This window comes from Cyprinodon tularosa, unplaced genomic scaffold, assembly GCF_016077235.1.
Source record: "Cyprinodon tularosa strain WSP-4 unplaced genomic scaffold, ASM1607723v1 ctg29, whole genome shotgun sequence".
In the NCBI taxonomy this organism is placed as follows: domain Eukaryota; kingdom Metazoa; phylum Chordata; class Actinopteri; order Cyprinodontiformes; family Cyprinodontidae; genus Cyprinodon; species Cyprinodon tularosa.
Genome location: NW_024038996.1, coordinates 878666 through 902464, shown reverse-complemented (window position 1 = coordinate 902464; position 23799 = coordinate 878666). Strand labels below are relative to the sequence as shown.

The 23799-nt window shown below is 38.1% G+C and overlaps 2 protein-coding genes across 8 annotated transcripts in view; both read left to right on the top strand.

The window, feature by feature from the left end:
• LOC119787172 (rho GTPase-activating protein 29-like) overlaps positions 1 to 6339 on the top strand; it is a 38697-nt gene extending 32358 nt beyond the window's left edge. For 3 of the 4 annotated variants that reach the window (XM_038290826.1, XM_038290827.1, XM_038290828.1), the window contains 3 exons: positions 659 to 891; positions 1879 to 2173; positions 4533 to 6339. In XM_038290826.1, coding sequence (XP_038146754.1) covers positions 659 to 891; positions 1879 to 2173; positions 4533 to 5678 — 1674 coding nt within the window. In that variant the 3' untranslated portion in view covers positions 5679 to 6339. The remainder of the gene's footprint in view (positions 1 to 658; positions 892 to 1878; positions 2174 to 4532) is intronic. The other variant, XM_038290824.1, reaches the window with a different exon arrangement.
• A 1001-nt stretch (positions 6340 to 7340) lies between these two features.
• Positions 7341 to 23799, top strand: part of LOC119787171 (retinal-specific phospholipid-transporting ATPase ABCA4-like) — a 63209-nt gene continuing 46750 nt past the window's right edge. For 3 of the 4 annotated variants that reach the window (XM_038290822.1, XM_038290820.1, XM_038290823.1), the window contains exons 1-8: positions 7341 to 7663; positions 13311 to 13423; positions 13570 to 13663; positions 14033 to 14174; positions 14270 to 14409; positions 14591 to 14718; positions 16283 to 16480; positions 21354 to 21443. In XM_038290822.1, the coding sequence (XP_038146750.1) occupies positions 13358 to 13423; positions 13570 to 13663; positions 14033 to 14174; positions 14270 to 14409; positions 14591 to 14718; positions 16283 to 16480; positions 21354 to 21443 (858 nt within the window). In that variant the 5' untranslated portion in view covers positions 7341 to 7663; positions 13311 to 13357. Of the gene's footprint in view, positions 7725 to 13310; positions 13424 to 13569; positions 13664 to 14032; positions 14175 to 14269; positions 14410 to 14590; positions 14719 to 16282; positions 16481 to 21353; positions 21444 to 23799 lie in introns of all 4 variants that reach the window. The other variant, XM_038290821.1, reaches the window with a different exon arrangement.

Sequence of the window (23799 nt, the reverse complement as noted above, 5' to 3'; positions counted from 1 at the left end):
TATCTTTGGTTAGTGTTAAACTCCCATTGGCATGGATCTTAGCCCAATAGAGTTATTGACTGGAGTGACGTTGAGAAATACTTTGATTTTCTAACAGGAGAAAATGCTTCTAAAAGTCTATTTAAAGTAGATTGTGGAAATAAAGTACATCAAAGCTTAGCTTGTTAAAGGCCCCTGACCTCAAGCTTGTATTAGAATAATAATAATAAAATTGAACATTATTGATCTCACATTGGAGAAATTAACTCTCTTCATTCAACCCACCTCCTTGGGGAGCAGTGGGCTGCCACTGTGCGGCGCCCAGGGAGCAGTGTGGGGTTAAGGGTCTGGCTCAGGAGGCTGTAGGGATCGAACCGGGTACTTGAATCGTCGTAATGTTGTAGGGCAGAATTTGTCATGGCAACCAACCAATTTAAACATGCTGTATGAAACAATCCCTAAACAGAAACATTCGACATACCTGATGTACTATAAGATGGCTATAAGAATAGTTCAACTTCATCATCAACAGCGCAACATTAATATGATATCCATATAAATTATATCATCATGTATGCTAACTTCTGAAGTTTATGCTGTTTAACTTCTAAGATTTAAAGATATGATTTTATTTTATATTTTTAGAAGCATGAATCCATTGGTGTTTCCTTTCCAATAGTTACCAGAACCACTGATCCAGTATCGATTTTACAACGACCTTATCGGCTTGGCTAAAGAGTGTCAAAGAGTGATAGCAGAGGAAGCTGGCAAGCCTGCGAGCACCCAGACGGAAGAGAAAGGTGCGCCAAGCGTTCAGATGAGCAGAATCATTTTGAAGATCAAAGATCTGATACGCCAGCTACCCACTGCCAACTACAGGACGCTACGTTACCTAATCGCTCATCTGAACAGGTATGAGTTGCTACTAAAAGACACGAAAATGTGTCTGTTGATCTTTTTACAATCACATTGACTGGCCAACTTCCTCATACCACTCAAAGGGAAACACAGACTTCCCTAAAGCTACAGTGGAACTGTTAAAGCATGACAGCATACAGCCTGTGGTGTTTTAGTCTCATTGAACTGGTTTTCAAATCTTGGCAAATCTGCATTAACATTTAGAGTGGTAGCATGTTATAGGCCTGGGGGATAATTTATGTTATTGATCAACATTACAGAAAGTTAAAAGACTTTTAGCCGTGGCATGGCTCTGTAGAAGAGCAGGTGCACCAATAATAAGGGCTATTAGACCTCAACGCAGCTTTCATGGGTTTGAACCCTGGAGCCAGGCCATTTTCTGTCTTCCCCTTTCTGCCATTAATCTCACAAAATCTTTTTTTTTTTTTTTTTTATCTCACAAAATCTAAAAGAACAAAACAGCTTGTAGCTTATCACTTCATAAAAAAGTGTCCCTGCACAGTCTCAGAAAGTTTTGAACTACAGGGGAAAGGCTGTTTTTCAGGTCTGCATAGGCCTAAAAAAGGAAACAGTACTACTAAAAAATGTTTGCATTTCTAGATTTTTATTTTATTTCATTATTTAACTAATTTTTTATCTAACTGTCTGCTCTACCTATCTGTTACTGTAACTTGTTTATTTAGTAGGAGTGACCTGTAGAAATGTATTTCATGAGTTCATATTATAACTTTTTTTTAAGCTTTTGTCTGACATTTCTGTTAAAAAATGTGTCCAAGATTTCCGAAAACATCTGGACATTTAAAACTGGAAACGGTTATTTTAACATAAAGAAATTGCAGAGAGGTGGGGGATGTCTGTATTAAAGCAAAGATAAAAAAAAACAACAACAAACAAACAAATTAAAATAAAAACTGACAACTAATAATGGAAAAAAAAATGAAATTACTTCTTGAAATGAATGCCCTCCCTTTATCTTCACAGAGTGAGTAAACAGGCTGATGAGAACAAGATGACTGCCAGTAACCTGGGTATTATCTTCGGGCCCACGCTGGTGAAACCCAGACAGATAGATGCCGAGGTGTCCCTCTCCTCTCTGGTGGATTACCCCTGTCAGGCACTGATGGTCGAGATGCTGGTGCGACACTTCCATTTAATCTTTGATGCAGCTGGTTCTGAGATGTCCTCCACCTGTGCACAAGCCTCTCCCAGACTGACCCCACAAGAGAAATTGCGCCAGCTCAGCAAACACTCCACCTCCTTAACAGACATCAAGGAGGTAAGGATGTATTTAAAGTTTTCCCTTTAGTTGCAGTTTGACTGGCATTACTGACATTTTTTTGACCGAGGATTATTCTTATACCAGTTGCAGTAAACATGAGGTAAACAGCTTCTGAAATGTACAGGACAAGCTATTAATACCAATACATGTTTTTATCATTCTTAAACAGCAGATAATGAGTTTCATTATTTATGTAATTTAAAGTAATCTTGTTCAACCAATAGAACGGGAAACATTTTGTGTAGTTCTAACCACACTCATTTGAGAAATATGAATAGGCTATTTTTTTAGGTAACATATGTTCAATTAAAAAAAGAGAAAAAATACCTTATAACTAAAAGGGTTATACGGTAAAAATGTCTCTAGTAAAATATCTATAGCTTTCATCTATAATGAGAATTAGAGGTTTCTCATGGTTATAAATATGAGACAACTCAGAGATCATCTTCTTTTAGAAAAGGACCTAATTTCCATCATAGTAGTTGAATTTAACTTCCATACCAGCTGATCATTTGAAGCCAATGCCAGGAACTTTTCTGTCCTAGCATCACAAATGTAAACATGCAAACACACTTTGGTAATATGAGATTGAATTTATGAATGTGTGGAATCTCAGTATAGGCATGCTGTTAACTATTGGTAGGAGACTGTGGGCCGGATTTATCAAAGGTTTGCGTGTATTAAAACGTGAGCTATTTCACTGCGCACGCTAAAAAATGTACAAACTGATCTATCAACAGCGTGCTAAAAGCATTTGATCTTTAAAACGTGCTAAATAGCGCCTGTGATCCATTTAGTACTTTTTCTGCAATGAATATGCAATATGGGGCGTTTACACGCTAAAGTGCGTCTTGTGGGAGGAGAACATGTAAATATATTAATTTAGCACTCGCAAAGTGATTTATCAAACTTGAACGCAATTTTGCTAACGGTATCTGACTCTATATTTAACACGTTTTAAAAGAAGGTGCAAATGGTCTGTATGCGTAATTGCGCACACATGGCAGCGGTTATTGTCGCAAGAAGGAGACATGGAAATGAAGCAAGGAGACGCAGAGAACGCATTTTTTCACTCCGTGTGAATATTTTTGGAATGAACGAGGAAACGATCATCAAAACATATCGTTTATCCAGCATTGCCATTTTGTAGCTGTTGGGGGAACTCCGAATGGATTTGGAGCCAGCCACAAGGAGGACCCACGCAATAACAGATATCACAAAACTCCTTGCAACATTGCACTTTTTTGCATCTGGGTCATTCCAGCGTGCGGTTGCAGCGTGAGCTGGGATCTCCTAATCTCGTTTTTTCAGAAGTGCTGTCCGACGGGGTCGGGGTTCTCCCGCTGCGCCTGTGGAGCAACGTGCCAGATGCTGCGGGGATCTCATCCACAGTCACAGGCCAATACAAAACACCTGTTTTTTTTTTTTTTTTTTTTTTTTTTTACTGCAGCACATACCACCTTAGGGAATAAAGGTTGCCAATTTATAAATATATATATATATATATATATATATATATATATATATATATATATATATATATATATATATATATATATATATATATATATATATATATATATATATATATATATATACTTATTTATTTTTTTTTGTTGGGGGTCACTGTAAGATTTAAATTTCTTAATGCACTAGTTTGTACAAACTACAAACTACTTTGCCGCAAACCACAAAACGCGCAAAACCATCATTTAAATAGGGCGTCTCCAACAGTTTTGCACCTTCCACCAGTTACGCAATCGCTCTTGTTAAATCACCCGCAAACCATGGTTCAGCCCCTCGCGCAAAATTCCACTTTGCGAGCGCAAATTACTGCACGCAAAATTGGATCTTGATAAATCCGGCCCTGTGTCTCTATGAACCCATGGGGTATTAGGTAGAGTGCATGGTATCTTTAAAAGCTTAGAATACAGACACGGTTGTGTTAAATGATGCGTTGCTAATAAATATTTCATCAATTCATCTCCAGCTTAGGAACCACAGATGTGGAAATTAAGCACTATATTATCAGTAGAATAGTTTTGTAGAGATGTGTAAATAGCCCCTGGTCCTTTTTTAATTTATAACCCTAATTCTTTTTCCACACTAGATAAATGTACTGAAATCCAAAACTGGACTTTGCTAAGGCTTTTTGCACCACATTGCCATGTGGTGGTAATAAATGTTGCTTGTGTTAAGCGTGTATGTAAGTGCCTTTTTGTAGGCTTACAAGTTCCTGTCTTATTCCTATTCATTCATCTGGCACTTTTTGAATTACATGTTGTAAATCTTCTATGGAGAAATGCAATGAGATTTTAATCCTTTTTAATCCTCTTTGTCAAATCTATCCCCTCAGAGTGCCAAAATATACAAAAGATACTCCTCAGTAATCCCATCATCCCATGTCCTGGATGAAGTGCAGGAGGTCCAACCAGGAAAAGACAAATCAGACTGTTCAGTTGTAGAGAAAGTAAACGGGCTACAGACTTCAAGCGGACGGGAAGGCCAGAGGTCAACCCTACAGGTTAACCGCCCCACCTCCAATATCTCCTACACCAACACTTTGCCAACAAAAGTGCAGCTGCGCAACCAGGCTGTTCGACACACTTCAAGGCCAATCAGCATGCCGCTGGAACGCCTGCTAGCACCTGCTCCAATTCTTGAGAGGAATAACCGGAACAAAGCGGATGCTGTCGATGGAAGCTCTCTTCAGAGGGACACAGAGACCATACAGGAGATTCCAGAGCCTGAGAGGGCTCGCCAAAGTGGATCATCCAGGATAAGCACCTATTACATTACACCGTTTATCGACACACAGACTATGCAGAGGAGAACATGGGATAAAAAGTACAAGCACTATGATATGACATCTAGAACTGCCATGATTGTCGCCAATCTGCCGCCCACCAGCTCTGGGTTGCAGCCTGTAAAAGCCACTGTGCCCTTATCAGTCAGCACAGCAGCAACCACAGCTTCTGCGCTTCCTACTACCAGTAGCGTGAGCACTATATTCTCCAGCAGCCCCAGCATGCTGTCAGTCAAGTCTGTGTGGAGCTCTAAGCGGGAACAAGATACAGAACCATCCATCAGTGGCTCCAGCAACTCATCGAACGTTTCGCTAACACTCAGGGCTCCACGGACTCTTCAGCCCCCTGCTGGAACTTTCTACATCCCGCCAGTTTCTAGTAACAGCAGATCGAGGACACTTTCAAGCTGGACTACAACCACATCCAGCACCACCTCGTCACTCACCTCCAGCACCACGTCCCCAGCAGCCTCCCCTCCCCCAACCCACACAACCCCATTGAAGACACTTCACCAGACTCAGGACTCCACAGACAGCGCCATTGACCCCGGGGTCTCGACCTCCACTACCGCTTCCCCACAACAGTCCCCCCCTCCAAGCAGCCCTGATGACCTCAGCCCAGCTGAGACTACATCCATTTACCAAAGACTCCAACGTTTGCAGGAGAACGAACACAGAGAGGCTCATTTTGTCTGACACCAAATAAACAACTAATTGTTTTTGTAAATAGAAATAAATCTGTGCAACAGGTGGTGAATGGGAGTGAATGCAGGCAAGTAGACATAAACCATAAAAGTGTTAAAAGTTCTAATATATTCCTTTTTACATGTTAAAGACAGAACTAACAGCAGCAGGTCAAAGTAAGCTAAAGAAATACGCAACAACATCAATGTTTACCATCTCAAATGTTTTTGTTCATCAGTATATTTGGCAATGAAATACGGTAATATTGTAATGTGAACCAAAAACTGTTGACCAGTCAGTTTTCTTGTTCAGTGTTTAATCTGTGACCAAATTCCCCTTTAAAAGTGGCACTTCTAGGCTGAACTGCTTATGTCCCTTAAGTTTTTAGAAGTGCTGCATTTCACAAGGGAATGATTGAATGGAATGAAGTTTTTTAAAAAACAGTTACTGAAAAGGTTCTGATCTTTATCTAAATGTGTCCTATGTATTTTGATTGGTACATCTGTTCTCACTATATTAGCCTTACAGTACATATCTGTTCATGTGTATGCATTCATGCAAACATACTCAGCATTTGTTGGAATTATTTTATCTCATAATTTTATTATAAAGAGGAGGAATGACATGCAAAACATCTTGCTGCAAATAAAAAAAAAAGCTGTTTTTAAATATATCTGTTCTGAGAATGGGATTTTTTTGTTTAATCAGATTTGAATATTGTGTATGCACATTGTTTCTTAAATAGTTCAAGTATTTTTTTTAAATAGAAAATATATACAATTATATCAAATAACCTCTAAACAGATTTAAATTGGGTTCTGCTCCTTATATAAAAGTATAAAACAAGAGGGTATTATCTTACTTTTTTCTGTCATCCATCATTATCAAACAGAATATAAGATATTTTTATGTATGATGTGTAATTAATTAAGTTAAATTCAGAATAAAACAATACTCAATAACAATATAGAGGCTCAATCTAAAAATGTAATGAGCTAATTAGTAAAGACTTGAGTTTACTGAGGGAGAAATGGACAGATGGATGGTTTCAGGGTTTTTGTATTCATTTTTTAGACCAAAACAGATTACTTTTACTTTCAATGTTTTGACACTGATAAATCCCCTGAGTGTTTGTTCATTTAGTTACAACAAGAACCTAACAGTATCCCAGCCCGACCACTTAAAAAACTGGAAATGTGTGATTTATGTGTTTTAATCCGCAAACCTATAAAACTATTTCCATTTCTCACACGTTCAGCTTTTCCTTCTTATATTGGAACAAATGTTCTCTTTTTTTTTTTAGTTTATGTATCTAGATTTATTTTTTTCCTTTTGCATTGGATAGATTTTCATTTTCCTAAATCAATCTCAGTTTCAGGATATATTATGTTTGCAGGAGGCTCAGGTGGTTTTAATCTGCTACTTTCAAACCTTCACATCCTGCTCAACTAATTACTGGTGTCACCTGCGTCTCCTCGCAGAAGTGACTCATCTTAGACACAAACATGCACAAAAAATATAACAAACACTCCTGTCTGTTAGGCTTGCATTGCTCCTGTGTCCTGTAAATCCAAACTCCTAATTTATTCTGTAGGTGTTTAGCTGTGGGATTACACACTGCTGCAGGTACATTTGTGCTCCGCTTTTTTTTTTTCCTTTCCCAAACATATTTGCTGCTGCCAGGATGAAGACCACCTCCTGCTTTTCCTCCGCCAGGTTTCCCTCCTTTTTCTTTCTGCTGCAGGTATCCGCCTAATTCTACCTCAAAATGGATGACTGTTGTCTTTTTTCTGCCTGCCCATGTTGAGCCGGGAGATTAGAGCAATCAGATTAGGAGTGCTGCTGACCTGCAGGCACAGATAGAGAGAGAGAGAGAGAGAGGGTGGGCAGTCCGAAGTCATCTTCTTCTTCCCAGCTTAATGTTTTGCATGACTTCAGCTTGTTTTTGACCCCGATTTTCTTGATGTTGTTCGACTTTATTGTGATTCTGTGAGCAGGTAAGCCAGACATTCAAACTGCTGGATTGGATGCGTGGAAACAGCCCATAAAAGCTGACAGGTGTGTGTGGATGTGTGGTCATTGCTGACACACTTGATGTAACGTATGTCTTGTTGTAGAAGTTACTTTGATGGGTTGCGACATGTTTTCACGATCATTTCTGGATGTATTCTGCCCAGCATGTGTAAGGAAATCCTGTTGTGTGTAATTTGTACTTCAGTAAGTAGACGCCTTCAGAGAACTCAGACACATAATAATACCTTTTAGACTCCCTGTTTTCTAGCTGCAGTTCCCCTTTTGTTTTTTTCTTCACAAGCGTTTGTCTGCATCCTCCATCTGGCCGTCTGCAGTAATCATTTAGACATGTTCTTGCATCCTGTGATGTTCCATCAACGCATTACTTGTGCATGGCACATGATTTCTCCTATATTAATTTGTTTCTTTTTTTGGCGGATTCAGATTCAATTTGTACTTGTTATTCAGGTGGCATGTCAATACAGAGAAAAGTCATGCTTAAATCGTCTTTTGGATTAACAGTTTGATGAAACAAAAGCCGGTATAAATTAGGAAGTGTTTCTCTGGAACATCTCTAAAGGCTTTACCTAAAGTGGTTTAAAGTTAACAGTAAGGCCTATTACCATCAAGTTAGAGCACAAGATGGGTCAAATCCAAAAGGTCAAAGCTGGTGTAAAGCAAATAATGCTTGTGCACCTTTGTTATTGCTAATGAGAAAATAACCAAAAGCATCTTTATGTCAGTTTATTGTAAATTAACAAGAAAATGTTTTTGTTGTTTCATGTTTGTGTTTTTTTTTTTACCCATAAGTTGTAGCCCAGCAATCTAAAATCTAACTACAGCTAAAGCTGTAAAGTTCTAACTGTAGTACACTGTGATTACTCTACTTCCTACTGGGGCTTACAGGAGCGTTCATAGATTTAATAGTTTGGAAAAAAAAAAAAAAAATTGACGTTTTTCTTCAGAAGATAGTTAAAAGTCAACCATATCTGATACAACGTGATAACAGTTAATTATAGGGTTTAGATCTGCACTTGCATTGGGCCGCTCTAACTCATTGGTATCCTTTAATCTAAACCAGTTAGCTCCAGTTGAATGTTAATGATGCACAATTGCTGCATCTCCCAGATTTACCTTATATTTAGCTCAATTCAGCCCTACTAGCTTCACTATTCCTGATGAAAAGCATCACCACATGAGGCTGCTACCTCCATGTTTCACCATCAGGTTGGTGTATTCAAGGTGTTAGTTGCTAAGTACACCCAATGTTGCATAAATCTTTCAGTACATTCCTTCCTGTAATAGCCTCAGTGGTGGAGTGCAGGGTTAATAGTTGTACAGATTCTCTCACCTGAGTTGTTGATCTTTGCAGCCCTTTCAGTTTTACCATAAACATTAGGCCTGTTTCTCTGAATAATGCTCTCCTTGCCCAGCCTGTTAGCTTAAGTTAAGGGCTTTTCTTGGTAAGTTTACAACTTTCTTCTTCCCAGTAGTGGATTAAACTCTGTTTTAACTTTAACTCAAAGGTTGCATATTTTTTAATTATTCAACCCTGCTTCAAATTTCACCACAGCAAACGTGCCAGCTGCCTTTCTTGAGTTTTTATTGTGTTGGTTTAGTATTAAACATCTGAGGCCTTTACAGAAGAGCTGAATTTATATTGAAATACACAAAGATGGACTACACTGCAAAAACTGATCTAAAAATAAGTAAACTTAATTTTAATTTGAGTGTATTTCCCCTTAATCTAAACAGGTAAATAAAACAATCTGCTAACAGAAGGAGCACTTTTGCCTTAAAATAAGATGATTTGACATGATGGACTTGAAATAAGATACTGGTGTTTTTTATTTGAAAAGCAAATCATCTTGTTCCACTGACACACCTGCTCAAATAAAAAACAGACAAATTAGTATTTCAATAACATTTGATGTACTTACATTTCAGTTTTTGTAGAGTTTTTTCTTGCCTTGTATTAAACAGTGTGTTTTTTTTCCTTTCACTTCAGCAGTATATGAAATCACTCAAAAGTTTAAAAACAATAATGAAGTATAAATAAGTTATGATAAAATCAATGACCACTTTGTGTTGGATCTTTTAAAACATTTTAAAACAGATGTGGAAAGGCTGTTTGGTTGTGAAGTGAAAAAAAAGGTATAATACTATTGCCAGGACACTGGGTGTTCTGTGCTTTTCTTTCTTAAAGATAGTATACAGAATGCTGTTTAAAACCAATCTGTCAGTCTCGCTATCATAAAAGCAGAGATGGGTTAATACAGCATCCTGTCCATTCTTCCAGATGACATTAGTCCTTTTCTCTGCTGTGGACCTGGAAATACCAATGATTTCTCTTCAGAAATCATAATTTATTGCATAGCCTCAGCAGGATTCTGGAGGGTGCATGGGAGTTTGCCCAACCAGTCTACATGTGTTTTGTGGATCTGGAGAAGACATTCCACCGTGTCTCTGAGGGGGTCCTGTCGGGGGTACTCCGGGAGTATGGAGTATCGGGCCCTTTAATAGGGGCTGTTAGGTCTCTGTACGACTGGTGTCAGAGCCTGGTCCGCATTGCCGGCAGTAAGTCGGACTCGTTTCCGATGAGGGTTGGACTCCGCCAAGGTTGCCCTTTGACACAGATTCAGTTCAGAACTTTTATGGACAGAATTTCTAGGTGCAGCCAAGGAGTTGAGGGGATCTGGTTGGGTGGCCTTAAGATTGCGTCTCTGTTATTCGCAGATGATGTGGTTCTGTCGGCTTCATCAGGGCGTGATCTTCAGCTCTCACTGGAGCGGTTCGCAGCCGAGTGTGAAGCGGCCTGGATGAGGATCAGTGCCTCCAAATCCGAGACCATGGTCTTGAGCCGGAAAAGGGTAGAGTGCCTTCTCTGCATTGGGAAGGATGTACTGCCCCTAGTGGAGGAGTTTAAGTATCTTGGGGTCTTGTTCACAAATGAGGGGACGATGGAGCGGGAGATTGATAGGCGGATTGGTGTGGTGTCTGCTGTGAAGCGTGCGCTCTACCGGTCTGTTGTGGAGAAGAGAGAGCTGAGCCAAAAAGCAAGGCTCTCCATTTACCGGTCGATCAACGTTCCTACCCTCATCTATGGTCATGAGCTTTGGGTCATGACCAATAGAACGAGACCCTGGATACAAGCAGCTGAAATGAGTTTTCTCCGTAGTGTGTCTGGGATCTTCCTCAGAGATAGGGTGAGGAGCTCAGTCATACGGGGAGTACCCAGAGTAGAGCTGCTGCTCCTCCGCATCGAGAGGAGCCAGTTGGCATCTGGTAGGGATGCATCCTGGACGTCTCCCTGGTGAGTTGTTCCAGGCACATCCCACCAGAAGGAGGCCCAGGGGGAGACCCAGGACACGCTGGAGGGACTATGTTTCTCGGCTGGCCTGGGGTTTATTTAAAGAGTGAAAAATGGTACAGTATACGTTTTGGCAGATTAAAGGTAAAAGGAAGGACCACCAAGTTTGCACTGAGTGAGCCAAGGTTTTTGTTTCTGTTTGCATACTTTGGCTTGAGAATCCTGCTGCTCTCCAGCTGAGGCCCAGATTGTGCCAAAATATGTTGAAACAGAATTGGTAAATGGATAAAACCCAACAACAGCCCTTATTTTGATTAGTCCCTCACAGAAATTCCACAAATTTCTCTTGTGTATTCAAATAAAGTGTTAAACATAGCTCATTTTAGATAATTTTAATGATTGTGTAATTAAATCTATTTTATAGCTATTTGAAATTTGAAAAACCCTAATCTAAAATGTACGGATGTTTATTTCTGTTGCTTAAGATTTATAAAAAATGTACATTTCAAAATTCAATATACTACTTGAATCAGATTTTTCAAATTTCCAGTAATCATTTCACATCTTGATTATCTGACCGCAAACAAATTTTTGTTATACATAGTGTGTCTTTGGAAACTGTTCATTTAACACATTATTGTGCAACAAAAATGTGTGTTTTGTTATTTCTTCAGTTTTTTTTTTTTAAATGGACAAGCTTCGATCATCTTTGTTCGAATTCTAAAGCTATTCCCTTTATCTGGCCTGTGATGCTGCTATAATAAAGAAAACCTCTGTGAAGTACGGTTTATGACTTGTGCTACTGGGATTTTAATTGTAAACAAATATGGGTTGTTATAATACATGTACTAAATTAAGTATAAAATGCTTCAAAACACTTTCTTCTCTTTGTCTCTCAGTCTGAACATTTAACAAACTTAAATGCACCATCATATGAAGATGTAAATTCATGAAAAAATAGACATAAACACAAAAAAGGTTTGTATGTACCAACCTAAGGACAATTCGGAAGGACCAGTGAACAGTCATGTTTTTGGACTGTGGGAGGAAGCCAGGGTGCCTGGAGAGAATCTATGCATGTTCAGGGAGAACATGTCACTTTGGTAAAGGTGCTTCCAACTGCAAAACTATCTGTGGAACAAAAAAACAAACAAACTCAGAAATCTAAATAGTTTAGTGTTTTATGTAATACATCAAGAAGTATAACATTTTAAGTGACGGAAAAAGTATACGGGAATTTATTTTAATATGAGGTTATGTAAAAAGAGGTAAAAACTAATGCATACCAGTAGTCCTACATTAATACCATAATTTATCCCATATATATATATATATATATATATATATATATAGATCATATAGATAGAACCTAATTTATTTTGCATTTATATGTTTGTATAAGACAAAAAAAAAGTAAATTCCAGTGTTAAATATGCCATGTCAAAGTACGCTGACTCTTTTATAGTTATTACAACTACAACTGGTATGTAAAGAGTTAATTTAACACTAATTCAAAGTTTTATCCCTCAGATTCGTGTTAAATTGAACTCTTAACGTTTTACTTTAACACTGCAATATTTACTGTGCACCACCTTAACATGGTGGTGGCAGCGTTATGCTGTGGGGATACTATCTTCAGCAAATACAAGAGATCTGGCTAATTAAATAAAGATTAGATGTAAATGCCAGGAAATCTCAGAAGAAAAGAGCAGTCAAAATACTTGAGAACTCACCTAATACGAGAACAACAGCCAAGAGCACATAGCAACAGAGTAATGGGGCCAGTTTAAAACATATTTAAATGTGCCCTCTCAGAATTCAGACATGCATGCAGTTCAGAAACTGGAAACACTAAAACAGTAGTGTTGAAAGATAATCTCTGATTGAACTTAAGTTGTTCTGCAAAGATTTATGGGTTAAAATGTTTACCTTTTAGACTTGAAAAGCTAGAAGAAAATAACTTGCAACAGTAACTCCAGAGAAGGGTCTGTTCTATTAAAAAATACCTCAAAGAAAAGTGGTTAAATATATATAGCATATTAAGATTTTATTTTCTAAAATATTTGAAAAACTTTGTTTTTTTTAAGCCTCCTCTTTTATATAAAGTCCTCCCGAAACATATTCAAGTTTTGTGGTTTGAATTCATTGGGTTTAAATACTTTTGCCAGACACTGTAAATAATCCCTTGTTAATCCCATGCGTCATCTCATGGTGTAATCACTTCAGTGCTATCCATAAACCTTCAAACTGATCAAGTCATAGTTGCTCTGATGTTGATGTGTTAAGCTGCTGCATTCATCAATAACGTGTTGTTCTTACAGGTTCTTCTCAGTCTGATGACCCCCTCCAGGGGTTGAGCTGCAGAGTAATGAAGACAGGCTCGCAAATCCGCCTGTTACTATGGAAGAACTGGACTCTTCGCAAAAGACAAAAGGTGAGTAGCTTTCATTGATTATCGATAAGAGTTGAAAAACTGAAATTTGCTTAATTGCCATGTAATAGTTTTTAAACTTCAAGGCTCATGCTTTATGTTGTTTTGATGCAACGCTATAATGAACTGTTTTACCTGCTTATATTTAGATTCGCTTGCTGGTGGAGATCTTCTGGCCTGTGCTGTTATTCATTGGTTTGGTGTGGCTGAGGAAGGCTAATCCCCTCTACCAGCAGCATGAATGTAAGAAAATCCATCCATGCATCTACTGCTATTTATCCTTCAGAGTCAGGGGGGCTAGGCCTATCTCCAGCAGTCTATGTTCGAAAGGCCGCATACAACCTAGAGAGGCTGGGGTGCAACACATACAACCACACACAGTCACACCTACAGTAGGGGCAATAGTGATAGAGATATAGATCGATTTTTTTTTTAAACTGTCCGAGAAAGCCAGAGTACCCGGTGAGAACCCACACGTTTGGGGGGAACATGTAAACTCCATGGAGAGAGATGTTAGGCCAGGAACTGAATCCAGGTTCTTCTTGTTGCAATACCTTACCTTACATGTCATAAAGTCTGACATACTCTCTGGTGTTATGTCTGTTTCTTCAGGTCACTTCCCCAACAAGGCCATGCCATCAGCAGGGATTCTCCCCTGGATCCAGGGGATCTTTTGCAATGCCAACAACCCCTGTTTCAGATATCCAACGCCAGGAGAGTCACCTGGTGTTGTTTCCAACTATAACAACTCGGTGTAAGGAGAAAAACAACAACACTTAAACTTAAATGTAAATTTCAAAAATCGTTTAAAGCTGTTTTTTTTTTGTTTTTTTTTTGGACCAAATGCAGTTTGGCTAGATTCTACATTGACATCCAGGAGATTCTGCTCAATGAAACAGAGATCCGGAAGTTTGGTAGGCTTTGGCAAGAGATAACGTCCTTCTCAAACTTTATGGAGACCCTACGCAGTAATCCCTCTGCAGTTGCAGGTAAAGAGACGGATATGGAAGGCATGTTCTATACAGTATAGTAAACATACTTTGTTCCATACAGTTGTTTATAACCAGGCCAATCAACAGAGTTTTTGCCAGACATTCTTTCCTCTCAATCACCTAGTGTTTGTTCTGTGTCTGATCTTTCACTATCAGTGTTTAATGGTTCTCCTTTTAGGCCGTGGACTGAGGATTGATGACATTCTAAAAGATGATGAGGTCCTTACAGCTTTCCTGTTAAGAGACGCAGGCTTTTCTGAGTCTATTGTTTACCAGCTTGTCAATGCCCGAATACGTCTGGAACAGGTAAAGCTCTAAAATATCAACCAGAATACTTCTTACTTATGTTTTCTCCATCTCAAATTTGGCTTTTAGGGCAAACATGTCAAAGGGGAAACCCTTAACATTCTCCTTGCTGATAAGACTGTCTGGTTCACTCTGGAGGATCATTTTATTTCCATGTCATGAAGGTCATATAGTTCTAGAGTTGCTTTTTGGCACTGCACTGAGATCTTGTTTCTGAGGGAAATTTCCAGTAACTGCTGCCTCTTGGCCAAGTTGTTTAAAATAATCGGTTCCAGACAAACTAACCAGAATCAATTAAGGTTAAATAATAATAATTAAAAGCAAAACTTCCCCAGAAAGTGTTTTGGAGGCATCCTGGTGACATGCATGACTCACCTTAGGATGGATGGATGGATGGATGGATGGATGGATGGATGGATGGATGGATGGATGGATGGATGGATGGATGGATGGATGGATGGATGGATGGATGGATGGATTCATGGATGGATGGATGGATGGATGGATTCATGGATGGATGGATGGATGGATGGATGGATGGATTCATGGATGGATGGATGGATGGATGGATTCATGGATGGATGGATGGATGGATGGATTCATGGATGGATGGATGGATTCATGGATGGATGGATGGATGGATGGATGGATGGATGGATGGATTCATGGATGGATGGATGGATGGATGGATAGATGGATGGACTGGTGTATTGCATTGCCTGCAATCATAGGGCAGCTGTTATCTTGTGAAAATTGAGTTCTTGAGTCACTGGACGATCTGTCATGTCCTTCATCTGTGGCAAAGTTGTCTAAGTAACAATATCCATAATATTTGAGATTGGCATCCTCTTTAGGTATCTTTAGTCTGGCTACTTATATCCAGGATCTTCTTCCAACCTATGAAAATGTCTCAGAACTATAGTTAACAATGAGAAAAGTAGACCGTATTAAATTAAGAGCTCTGGCTCTTGGCTTAGCTCTTTCTTTTGCCACAGTAGACTCGAACATCTCCTGCAACAATCTCCAGACCCCTCCATCGTACCACCAAGTGGAAATATTAGAATAAGATTCCTAAAATCCTCTGCTTGGACAGTGAAACATCAGTTACCTTTTTTAGGGAATTTAGAAACATAGTCCCACACTTACTTTTAGGAGCTATGGGTCTGAAGAGTTGCCACCTATTTGAGTTTTCAGTGGCAACATCACTTAAAGATTCCAAAGACTGGTTTTACACCCTTAGTGAATGCTATATAAAAATGCAAAATCATATCTGGACAGTGGAGTCTGGGGAACCACCAAAAGGCCTGGCCTTGGGGTAGCTATGCCCTGTCACTGGGACTCAGTCGGTCTAATCACAAACAAGTAAAAGGAACATTTTTGTTGGAAAACGTACAAGTTTAGTGGTGGACAGGAGCCTGATGATGAGTGGTGGACAGGAGCCTAGTTCTTGGTATGGTAATATGTTTTTGTATGGGTGAAATTTTACAAGAAAAATATTAGAAAATAATTTTGCTTCAAAATACAATAACTGCGAATGTTGCCGTTCCTTTTTGGTGTTTTCCAGTTTGCTTTTGGTGTCCCCGACCTGCAATTGAAAGACATAGCTTGCAGCCAAGCCCTGCTGGAGCACTTCATCATCTTTCCCAGTCGGATGGGACTCCATGGAGTGCGCAACGCCATGTGTGCCCTCAGCCAGCAAAGGCTACAGAGGATAGAAGATATCCTCTATGCAAATCTGGACTTCTTCAAGATCTTTAAACAGGTTGGTGGCTGAATAAATTTTTTAACAAGACTACAAATGTACCTCCTAAAATTTGTTTTCTGCTTTAATGTCTGCTGACAGTATAATGCTTCTTTTATTGTTTATTTTAATGCAGACTGGCAAAAAAAAAAAAAAGCTGCATAGTCCTTTTTTTATGAATACATTACTTTGTTGTTACTGTTATGATTTAATCTAAATGGCGATTGGAGAGAAACTTTAAAAGGCATTTCACAGTGTCAGAGTCTGGAGGAGTGCAATCTCATGGCAGCAGGTGTAATTGTGTCTCCACTCTCTGCCATCATTTGTCAAACCTAAGCTTACACATTCTCTCTAATGATGTTAGGCACTTTTGTTTTTTTGTTTTTTTTCAAAAATGAATGCATGTTATTGTAGGAAAGGGTGTTGAAATCTAGTGTTGGTGGATACAGTGTGTGTAGCAGTGACTGCTTTGCAGAAAAACAGTTTTCTTACCCTTTAAGCCTTTTCACATTTTCTCTGTTTACAGATAAACAGGCTTTTGTTTTAGATCTGAAACTTGGTTTTAATCTTCTAAATGATTTGTCAATTGTAAAACTGATACCTTCAAAACCAAATTTTAGCTCTGTAAAGACCTTAGAAACCTGCTTCAGGATCATTAGTATAGAAACGGCAGATCAAAGAACACACCAGGCGGCAAGGTTATGAAAATACTGACGCAGAGAAAATCTCTTAGAAAATATTTTTAGCTATGAATGTCAAATGGAGCTCTTTTACTTCATTCATGGAACAAATATGGCACATGTGCAAATCTACAAAGAAAGGGCGTTCCAACAAACCTGACAGGCCAGACCAGAAATAACAAGAGATACATGGTAGCTGCCGAGATTCACAGCTTAGTCAGCAAGACAAAACACAGCACTGCAAATATATCAGAGAGAGTTCTTTTAGTTGTTCTGAACCTTTCGGTCCACATTTATAGTTGTAGGTGGGATGGAAAACTAGATTAAAGCAGCACCTTGAAAACACCATAGTGTTAGCAGCATCATACTGTGGGGATGTTTTGCTTCAGCAGGGGCAGAGAAGCCGGTCACAGTAGATAGAAAGGAGGTTGGAGCTGAAAAAAGGGGCAATCCTGGCAGTTTTAGAGGTTGCAAAAACACTTTGACTCTCTTGGACCAACATGAACCTAAGCATAAGGCTGAAGCCACTGATATAGATAAAAGCCGGAAAACAAAAAAATAAAAACTGTCTTGTAGTATACAGTTTACAGACATTCTGCTAAATTTTGCTGAAAAAGAAGAAGATAAAAAAGAAATCAAACAACAAACTTAAGTCTTTTTTTAGACACCCTCTGGTTATTAGTATATGCAGGTGTTCAGGCTCAGGCAGGGTGAGTCATCTGACTGGCTCAGGGAATTCATACGGCATTATCCGCATTGGCCTGTTTCTCTAATGGGCTTAGCTGGGACAAGCATACAACCTGTTGGCCATTTCATGAGGAAACAATACTGCATCTGCTACTCCAGTAACATGTGCTTGTCTGAATATTTAAACCCTGTCACACCCTGGTATGTGAAAAATCTACCTGTAGGAATAAAATATGTGAATCTTAAAAAGTCTGAGCTTTCTAAAACCTTTTAAGTCGAATATATAAGGATATGTAGATACTTTTACCTGAAACTTATAAATACATAACCAATTAGATCAACAAGTTGCCTGAGTTGCTGTACATCTTTAATAAGCCATATATGCATGAGTACTTCTGAACTAGACTTGCTCCCTAACTGCATTCATTGTAGTTTAAATCTAAAATATATGTTTTCAGGATTGAAATATTTCTGCAAATATACAGACATGGCTTACTGATGATAAATTTAATAATAATAAGATGCTTACACAATGCTGCACATTTTCCAGCAAAGGTTAAAATCTGAAACAGTTTGCACATCTCTAGACATTTCCTGTTCCTCTAAGGATATATTTTACCGTGTTTTAAAACGAATGTTGATTGATCTCTGGAAAATGCAAAACTTAAAAGCGTTCTGAAACTAGATGAGTGACATACTCGGTTAACTTTAAATTTTTTTCTTTAGAAGCCCTGAGTTTGTTTTGGCAATGCGTAACAATTTCTGGTATTATAATCTTCCTCTTCCTCAAATTGCTCCAGTCAAATAGTTGGTTCAGAACTTTAATTCAACAGAGATAATTGGATTTATCCTCTGGAAATGTCCTTTGCCTGATTCACTTATTCAAGTCCAAATGATAGGACTCCCACCAGAGAACCTCAGTGCTGAGACAGTACCTTTAACCATGGTGGTGCTGGTTCTCCTCTGCACTTTGTCTTTGCTTCAGGGCTGCACATCAAAAGAAAGGAATCAGGTTTGTTTTCATTGAGGTGTTATCCGTGCCAAGTTCTTTGGATCCCATTCAAGAAAACATTATGTTATGTAATGTTAAGATTTTTTTAATGATCAACAACAAATGGAGAACTGAAAATCCTGTTATTTCTATTACTTTTAAGTCAAAATTTTGAAAAAGAAAAACTTCTATAAACCTGCACTGACTAATGTGGCAGCTATATTCTCTATATTCATTCATAGTAATAGCTTCAGTACCAACTATTGGTAACGCTTTCTTTTACATGACATCAATAACCATGTAATATGTTAATAACATGGTAATAACATAGCAAGCCGCACTATAGTACTTGGTAACAAGCGAAACTTTTTCAGCAATTACCCCAAGGTAAATGTATATGACTTCAAAAATAATAAACTGCACGTAATTATTACAGACGTATGTGACCATGTAACATTGTAATTACCATTAGGTTACCACATAACATTTTCTATTATTGGCCACCACCTACACATATAAAAATAAACTCAAGATGTACTGATAAATAAGAGTTCAGTTAAGAAGATTGGCTTGCTGTCTTTTAGGTATGGTTTTCTGTTATATACAAGTAATAAACTGAATTTTAGCAGATGACACATTCATTTATTGCTGTCTGCGAAATGAATATGAGTTATCTGGTAATAGCAGTTTGAAATCTAAGAAGTCTAACTTTACCTTGTCCACCTAAAATTTGAAGCACAGCACTTAGTAAAATTCTTGTTACCTAGTAATATAGTGTAATTTGCTATGTTATTACCATGTTATTACACAGTTACTGTAAAAGAAAGCATTACCACTACTTATTTGAACTTACAGTTTTTTAATCTTGGTAAATCTTTGAAATTGTGATTTACTGCCTCTATTTTTTACCGTTTCTTTAGTGTGACAAACACATTTTCTGCTGCACTGCAGTATTAATAGTAGTTTACAGTTTCATCAGTAATTAGCAAATCCATTATATTTTTCTGAGTTGGAGCTAAAACATAATTTCACTTGGTTTAATTTCATTTTCAGACTAATGTTCTGACATTAGGAGTACACAATTATATTAAATAATAATCAAAATGATTATTCTCCAAAATAAATCCATTTTGGAGCTACTAACTTTTTGGTTCATTTAAAATGTTTCATAGTTTTATATCAGGCGAGCTCTAAATGATGTACAGAGCCTTGAACACTGAGAATGTGTTGGCCCCTGAGAGTTTTTTTGGGTGGTGTCTATCTGTAGTTAAGATATATTTGTATTTCCTTTTCAGCCTAAATGTTTCTTTATGAGCTCTAGACAAAGCAAGCGATTTAGTGCTCCTTGTTTGGAATCGTTGATGATCAGGCCATAACTGGTGCCACAGATTATTATCTGGATTTAGGTTTTGACTTTTTCTCTGCCATTTTGTCCCACATAAAAAAAATGCTTTGCTTGGCACTGTCTTATTGTAGCCATAGCTATATGTTTAAAGTCCCGCTAGATAGTTAGCCTTCACTCTAATTACATCTCTTACCTGCAGCTTAACTAGTTTTATATATAGAATTGCAACTGTTAGACATCTTCTACCCATAAACTCCAACTTGTTTTCCTCCATTCAGGAGAGAAGCATCTGGATTTGTTGTTCATCACACTAGTTTTAGTTGAATGATTGCATATCCCTCAAAAAGTTCACTTCAGTTTTGACTGATCAAAGCACCTTCAGAACGTATTATATATTTATTACAATGTGACTTTGCTCAGGATTCTAAGACTTCCTCCACCACTTTTATTTGAAATGCAAATATTTTCAAACCATACACTTTTACTGTAATGACCTCTAACTTATCTTTTCCACCACAGCCATGCTTTAGATTCCCTTTTCCATAAGCCTATCCACGTCCTGTGTTCATATCGCTTTTTCTTTTTCTCTCCCCAGCCTCTACCGTACTGCCTTTCTCCTTCCTTCGTTCATTCAAATGCAGGCACAAGGAATGCAGGAGGAAGGATATCAATGTGTGTGTTTGCCTTGGCACACATGGTTTCCTTATACCCGCTGCAGTTAGCCCTGACCAGGCCATTTCTAACACCTTTCACTAATGGCTTCCCATAAACACAAAGGCTCTGAGGGCGTTTTGCAGAAAATAATGTTGCTTGGATTCCATATCAAATGATTGATCAAAAATTTAAGATTACTAAAAAAAAATAGACAACTCCTTTTTTTTTTTATCACACTCAATGAGTTTGTTGGTTAATAAGGCTTTGTCCCAGTGGGCTGCTTATTACAGTTCCTGTAAATATGTAAGAAAACTGTGCAAAGAGATTTCCTTCCTTCCAAAACAAAAAATTTCTGAGAAGTTTTAATAATTAAAAGTAGGTTGACACACTGTTGTTCTGTCTAAACTAAACCTAGAACGTGAGCATCACGGGGTAAGAAAAGGACCTTTGTGTTTAAATATCCAGTTTGAACCTTACTTATCCCATTCTTCCTATTTTTTCCTCTTTTCAGTCCATCTTGTGACTTTGTTTTCACAGATGCCGCAGGTTCTGGACAACCATTCCCAGGGGATTGATCTACATTACTGGGGTCTGGTTCTGAAGGGAGCATCAGAAAAGATCCAAGTTGTGAGTGCTCTAAAGGCTTCTGTTTCTGCACTTTCTTCCTCTTCTCATGAGTCCTGCAGGGTTTAGAGACACCAGTATTTTTAGTTCTGCAGGAAACTCGCCTTTTCCGCTTCTCTGTGTTGAAGAAGTTGTTCTAGATGGAGCTAAGGGATGGTCTCAACAAGGCAGGGAGTTACGTTCATGAGTGACTAATAGATCTAGCATTCAAAGGCTGAGATGTCAGAGCAAGTTCAGCCTAATCTGAGGACTTGTGCAACCATATATACTCTATGAATGTACGTGTTTTCAGCTGCAATTAAAGAATACAGGCGGGGGAAATAATGGATCAGAAAAGTGCTCTGCTAAAAAAACAACAACATCCAATTATCGACAAATACAGTTACTAATTTTGCTTCGTGTCACCACTTAAAGTTATACTAGAGGGTTTCAAGAGATTTTCATTAGTAATGTGTGCCTTGATATGCATGTTATTCAGATGTCCCTTTCTTTTGATTGATAATAGGAAGTTCTATATGTTTGAGCATATATATTTAACCTTTATCCTTTACAATTTAAACTAAAACCTCAATAGATTAAAACAAGTTCCAACAAAGGCTTCATTTAACATTTCATAGTAGCATAGTGTAGTGATGCATCATGCACATCCCTTCTGTCATCCTTCTTCCAGTTCTTCCATGGTAAGTGGAGTCAAAGAGTTTCAGTCAATTTATTGGAAATGAATTGGCCCCAAACGCCTTTACAGAAATAATTATTCACAAAACCCTTACTCATCCTGTTTTTGATGCTAACTCAAGAGCCACAACGCATTTTGTTTTAAGGGTAACTGTAAAGTAAATTTAGCAATTCAGTGGCCCAGGAAAAAAACAAAACAACAAAAAACATACAATAAGCCAAAGAGAAAAGTTACAGAATGCGATTCCAGTAGAATGAATATTGTTTACATACACAGACCATCATCCAAGACATTTTGAATGACCTCCAATGATAAAAACACAAATTCCATACCAACTCAAACAGTCAAAACCCTTTATCAACACTGTGTTAATTAATTAGAAACTTCTTGTGAATTAGATTCTAATACTTTGTTCAAATGAATACAATCATGGCCAGCTGGTACCATGCAAACCTCTTTGCTTTTAAAACTCCAGTAGAATAAAGCAGTCCTGTCTTCAACTCAGATCAAAAGAAAACTATAATCCTTTTCTAGTATGTCACACAACATGTGTGTAGATTATTTTCTAAATTTGAATATATGGATTTAAGTAGTTTGACAAGCACAAAAAAATATGTGTTCAATATGCTAACATAGCCTTATAAAAGTAGGACATAGGATGACAAGAGCTATATTTCCTGGACTTGAACATACATTTCTAAGTCCCTGCATATTTAAAAGCAAAAAAAAAAAAAAAAAAAAAAAAATGAAGGCCTGTAGGAATATTATCTTTATGCATGACTTTTTCTTTTAACATAAATAGGAAAAAGATGCAAAACAACTCCAGTTTTCTATCAATCTAAATTCTAGATCACAAAGGCTACTTAAAGGGTGCTGACTAAAAAATTCAAAAAAATGCCATAACCTCTTAAGCACCTGTAATAAGATGTGTACTCGGTCACGTTCTCTCTGGGTCCCAGGAGGGAGACAATGCCAGAAACATTTTGGCAAGGGGGTGAATGCAAGAAAGAAACCTGTGGGAGGTGCATGAAGAGAGTAGAGAGAGAGAGGGGAAAAAGGGACATTCCTCGGAGGTGATACATCCTTTAGGTTGGACCTTTTGTGTCACCGTGGTGACGGAAAGGCGAGCTAGCTATTCTCATTACCTACTACCTTCCGCGCATGTGTGAGAAATAATAAGTTTGAAAAATGAGGGAAGAAGGAGTGAGCCGGGCTTAAATCAGGGGCGTGTCGCAGCATGTGTGGGAGTCTGCATGTGTGTACTTTCACATATAAAGGTTTATCAGTCACAAAAGAGCATCAGATCTTTAAGAATTGTGGTGAAAAAACAGTTAATTGCAAATGTTGACATGGGCTCATGAATCCAGTTGTATGACAGGAAATTCATGCCTCCCTATATTTGTTTTTGCATTAGATTTTATTAAAGCTTTAAATTCCCTACAGACTAATTTGCTAAAAGAAAACTGCGTCAGGGCTGCAGGTCTGTCTTCTAGTTTATACTTCTTTAGAGAGGAAATGATACACATTTGGGAAAAAGATTGGACTTGCATGAAGCTATTTCTGTCTTGTCAATGGGAGGATATTTAGCCCACCCCTGTGGCTATCCTCATCATATGAGGAGAGGCGTCTGAGCACCATGTTTGCTTATCTTTCAAACAATTGTTTTCATGTGATCGTTTATAT